Raw genomic sequence first — 5,000 nt, 5'->3', positions numbered from 1 at the left:
TCGGATTGATTTTAATTTGAAGTCAAAGGATTTTCGTACAAGAATGGCGACCCCACGACTATGGAAAGAGCCACGAGCAAAATAAATATCTCCAGGCCACTGCTTTTTCCACTGATTTTCAATCTCCTCGGTTCCCTAAGTCTCTTGCAAAAAGCAAATGTCTGAGTTTTCCTTGGTTATCCAATTGAAAATTGACTTACATTTTTCTAACGTACGAATACCCCCAACATTCAGCGAGATAGTTTTAAATTTTAGGTTTCTGCGATCCATTGAAATTTACATATGTATAACGGAAAATGAAAATGGTAGCTGTTATTCCCAGAAGTGACATTGTTACCCGCACAGCAATTAGTACATTTTCGATTTTGAACAAAGAATGACCACGAAAGTACAATAGACAAGTTATTAGCACAACAAGCCGTACGCACAGTAACAAAAAAGACAAACTAAAGCTACAAGAGATAATTACATAATTAAAACAGCAGCCAGCTATAGCTGTTGAAAAAAACGCCACTGACGAGAAGGGTCTTGCATTCATTACACTACACATACAAACAATAGCCCTATCAAAATTGCTTGTCTACCAGATCTGCATTATAGCCGTGAAATTTAAGATACCCTTTGTATTCGTCACATCTCTTATTGAGAAACTCATCAGTGGCACAATAATGATTGCGTTTACCGAGTAAAGGAACCCCATAAGGAATCGCTCTATACAATGATTCTTTGTAGATTAAATGTTTGTTACAAGTAGGTAAAATTCAAACAAACCAACAATATTATAGAGAACACAACTGACATAACGGTAAAAGTTTAAAAGTGTAATGCTAAACTGACATCATCAACTTGTTTGTTGAGTTCAGGTTTCAACCGCTTAATATGGAAGCTCTCCTTGCTTTTTAAGTCGACACATGTAGAAAGAAGTAAAATTATCAATATTTTTGAGGCAAGAAACATCACAATCAACCAATTTCGATATATTAAAATTCAGTCCTAAACAAAAGACATCATCTCGAGGCTCTTGGGAATAAATATAAGGATTTGTATGAGTTTATTCCCCAAATTGTTCAGCATTCTATAGGTGTTTGAAAATGTGAGAGGCCCTATCACTGACTAAGTGCTCACGCATGCGTGTGGAAAAATGTCGGGTTGTTTCGCCAACCTAACAGGCATTACAGCCCGCACATGCAAACTTATAAGCCACACGTGAACAAAGCCCGCCAGGGATAGGGTCTTTCACACCAAGCAAGTTGCCTATCTTAAAGGAGGAAAAAACTAGTTTGATGTCCAGATCATTGCAGTAGCATTTGATAAAGCGATGGATCTTTTTCTGAGTTAAGACAGAAAAATGGCCTATGTAAGGTAGCTCAAAATAAATTATAGGCGAAGTGGGAAGGGAACCCTGGGGACAATGATTACTTAGGGTCCCAGTAATGTAACGGTTTACAACCCTTTCAATTAAATGGGCAGGGAAAAGATTCTTTTTTAGGATTTCCATAAGCCTAGTTATGTCCTCGTGTAGCCCCAACCTATCAATAAAAGTCCTGATGAGACCCACTTTGTAAGAGTATGAAGTGAAACTGAAATAATTAGTAAAGGTTTTCTTATGGTAAACTCTAGTTAGAAAAGAAATGGGATCATTATTATCAATGAAAACATCTAAAAAGGGTAACCTGCGATGAGCTTCTTTTTCCATAGTGAACCTAATGTTTGGGTGTCTAGAGTTAAAAAAATACAATGGCATCATGTTCAGAGTGAAATATACAAAAAGTGTCGTCAACATATCGGCGGTAAAATAACATTTTAGAGCCTTGAAAATTTTCTAACCATAGTCTTTCATGATGCCCCATAAAAAGATTGACCAGTGTGGTTGAATTTTTTAAAAATATTTATAAATTTTAATGTTACAATAAAGTTAGTACGGTCATTTTTTCGGAGACAACCTTAGTTTAGCTAAAAGGGGTTGTATCTCTCACTGTTCTTTCGATTTCAACTTGGCCTAAACATGAAATAACAAAAACAACTAGAAAACTCTAAGGGAAAGCACTTTCTCTCTGTCTCAGACCACTATTTCAAGTCTGCAGTTTGCATTTACCTGACTCCTTTTGTTTGATAACAGATAACAGAACATTAATGGCTGGCTGCAAGGAAACAAGTAAAAGTTGTGACAATAGTAAAAATTTAAGTAAGGAACATTAAAAAAGTAAGTAAATAATGAATACTAGATTGACTTCTAAACTTACCGCTGGTGCTCCATCTATTTCATCAATAACTAAGCAGTTTGGCTTTTCATTGTGTCCTAGGACAGACTTCATCTGCGTTGATGCCTCAAGAGTGTTCCTGAAAATCTCCTGGGATCGATCGTCACTTTAAGGCAAACAAAATCAATTATTTGAAGTCAGTAATACAAATTAAAATAAAAAATCAGCAATAACTTTTATTAACAAATTCTTAAACAATCTTAAATTTACAATATATAATCTACTGAAATGCTAAAAATGATATTCACAATCTTAATCTGTATAAATAATAAAAGTAACAGTGCATTAAAAAAGTGGCATTTTTTATATGATATTCAGAATTACGAAAATGTGAGAGGGTGATATCGACCTCGATCTTTGGCCTCATCTAAGAACACTTGCATGTCAGTTAAATGATGTATAACTAGTTGAAAAAAATGGAATTTATTGCCCAGAGGAAATAAACGGATTTTTTGTTGAGTGTGACATCCATAGTTAGTTATTTCCCATGATTCAATTGGGGGCATTCCTGTCACCCGGGAATTTCTCTAGATCTTATCCAGTGCAGAAGCAAGGTGTAGGGCCTCTTTCACTAACTAATACACCAATTCGGCTAACTCAATGTTGTACCCAATTCAAATCTCTTGGGGTTAAGATTCTTTGTGTGTTGAATTTGCATGACAGTGAAGCATTCACATTTAAATGATATGGAAATACTTGGAAGAAAAAGTTTTATTCCCAAAAGATTTGAATACAACATTGAGTTAACCGAATTGGTCTATTCAAGACCCCGAAAACGAAAACCGAAGACCTCGAAAATGAAGACCCATTCAAAAAAACGTACAATTAAGGTAAATTCAAATGTTATTTTTGAAGAGTTAGTCCTAAGCATATTTTTGGCTTCTCGAAACGCCGATCAATAGCTCGCTGAAGATTACGGTTGAAATTGCAAAAGGTGTGTATGTTGTATTTATCAGACGTAAGACAAAAGTAATTTATAAAATCCTTTGCGGGTCACCAGCTTTATGTTTAACGGCAATCAAGAAAGTTAAAGGACTTCAGTGGGAGATGCTAATTTCCTTTCCTTTTCCTTACCAAATTTGTGGATTAAAGTACAATTTTGTGATAAATCTCTACTCTTACTTTCTCTAGCGCAGTCAATGTTGCAACTGAGCATTTCTGTGTATGTGACAATATCTTCACATGGAACAAGAGTACTCAAGGGCTTTTTTAAAATGTGTATCTGGGTCAGCACAAACCTACGCTTGTTCTACACTCCGTTTTTGAAAACTCAGTCATTGTGTTATACCTAGTCCATGGTCTGCGTTTCATACCTGGTCTGCATTTTATACCCGGTCCGCAGTCCAACATTTTTGCTGACCAAATTTAGAATATGTCGTGTGAAAAAAGATAACAACAACAAGAACTGGAGGGAAGTTTGTCTCGCTAAATTATTATTAAAATTTACCATCATAGAATTTAAAGAAGCCTTAAGGCTTGGTATCCTATACATCATGTATTTAAACATAAAAGTGGAGTAATGTGGTTAGAAATCGCTGGCCCGGCTAACCGGGCTGTCCCAGTGAAGGCGATTACATGAAAAAATCTCAGCCCAGTTAGCCAGGATCCCAGGCTGAGATTTTTCCATGTAATCGCAAAATTGATTTTTGGTGTGTTTCTCAGAGGTACTTGGATCTTGGCTAAACGAGCCAGCCTGTCTAACAGGGCCAGCCCAGCTCATGTAATCGGCCCCTTAATTCTGCAATGTGGTCAGTTTTGTTTTTGCCAATATTCATTTGGAAAAAAATGGGCTTCTTGTGCCCTGTTTTTTTGGGATTGATTGCTCTTGGCTCTGAAGTATATTGTTTGTGTTCATTGCGTCGCAAGCTTGGCTTCGCTGACAGACATGTTTTTATTTATATACTGCTGCCTCTACGGATAATCTAGGGACTTCTTTCTTTTTACTTATTTATACAAAATGTGTGACAGATCCACAGAGATTTGAACAGACTGGATTATAGTTTAAGCCTATTTGCCCAATACTGTTTGTTTCAAATTGCTTTTCTTAGCTGACAAGCCATTACTCTTTTGTATTGCTACATGCATCACATTAATCAAAATCAACCCTTTAGTTCCCACAGATGTCACTGCACAATGCAAGATGTTAGCTCTTAATATTGACTGAACCATCAAGTCCCTTCCGGCCTTTCAGAACTGTTTTTCCATTCATGTGGCAGCACGTGGACCCTGGTTCCCACAGTTGTCATTGCACTGTGTTGGCTCTTAACATCCACAGAACCTTGCTGGAGCTGCCATGCCTTTTTCACAACAAGTCCCTTCAGGCCTTTCAGCACAGCCCCATTCATGCTGCACCCCATGGATCGTGTGTGATTTTTTTATACATTTCAGTTTTTACCAGGATGTGATCCACTGAATCTACCTCAAACTACAAACGTTTCGCCAATGCAAGGACAACCAGTTTTAATTAACATTTCCTTCTGCATATACGGTGCATCCCATGCTGTATGCTTTCACATTTGCAAACTTACGTAGATCATCTAAACTTACCTATTCTCTATGTTTTTACATACTTCTCTACCTGCAAATACAATTGCCTCTCTCTTCAAGGTTTGTGTGACTGCATCTTCCTGGAAGACTACCTTCCGTTCTTTTTCCCCACAGGGGTTTTTGGGGTTTTCTTGCCGGTTCAAACAAAACACCGCAAGAAGTAATTAAGTTTGATGGCGACTGTTGTTCGCA

General features: G+C 37.1%; 1 protein-coding gene across 1 annotated transcript in view; it reads right to left on the bottom strand.

Annotated features, from left to right (window-relative positions):
• Window positions 1-5,000, bottom strand: part of LOC138013754 (chromosome transmission fidelity protein 18 homolog) — a 77,097-nt gene that overhangs the window by 8,528 nt on the left and 63,569 nt on the right. Inside the window, exons 10-12 of the mRNA XM_068860826.1 lie at window positions 2,244-2,367; window positions 2,096-2,141; window positions 1,977-1,999 (exon numbers count right to left, since the gene is read on the bottom strand). Coding sequence (XP_068716927.1) covers window positions 1,977-1,999; window positions 2,096-2,141; window positions 2,244-2,367 — 193 coding nt within the window. The remainder of the gene's footprint in view (window positions 1-1,976; window positions 2,000-2,095; window positions 2,142-2,243; window positions 2,368-5,000) is intronic.

This window comes from Montipora capricornis, chromosome 8 (genome assembly GCF_036669925.1).
Source record: "Montipora capricornis isolate CH-2021 chromosome 8, ASM3666992v2, whole genome shotgun sequence".
Taxonomy (NCBI): Eukaryota; Metazoa; Cnidaria; class Anthozoa; order Scleractinia; family Acroporidae; genus Montipora; species Montipora capricornis.
Note: the sequence above shows the minus strand (reverse complement) of the source record. Positions and strands in the feature narration are given on the sequence as shown.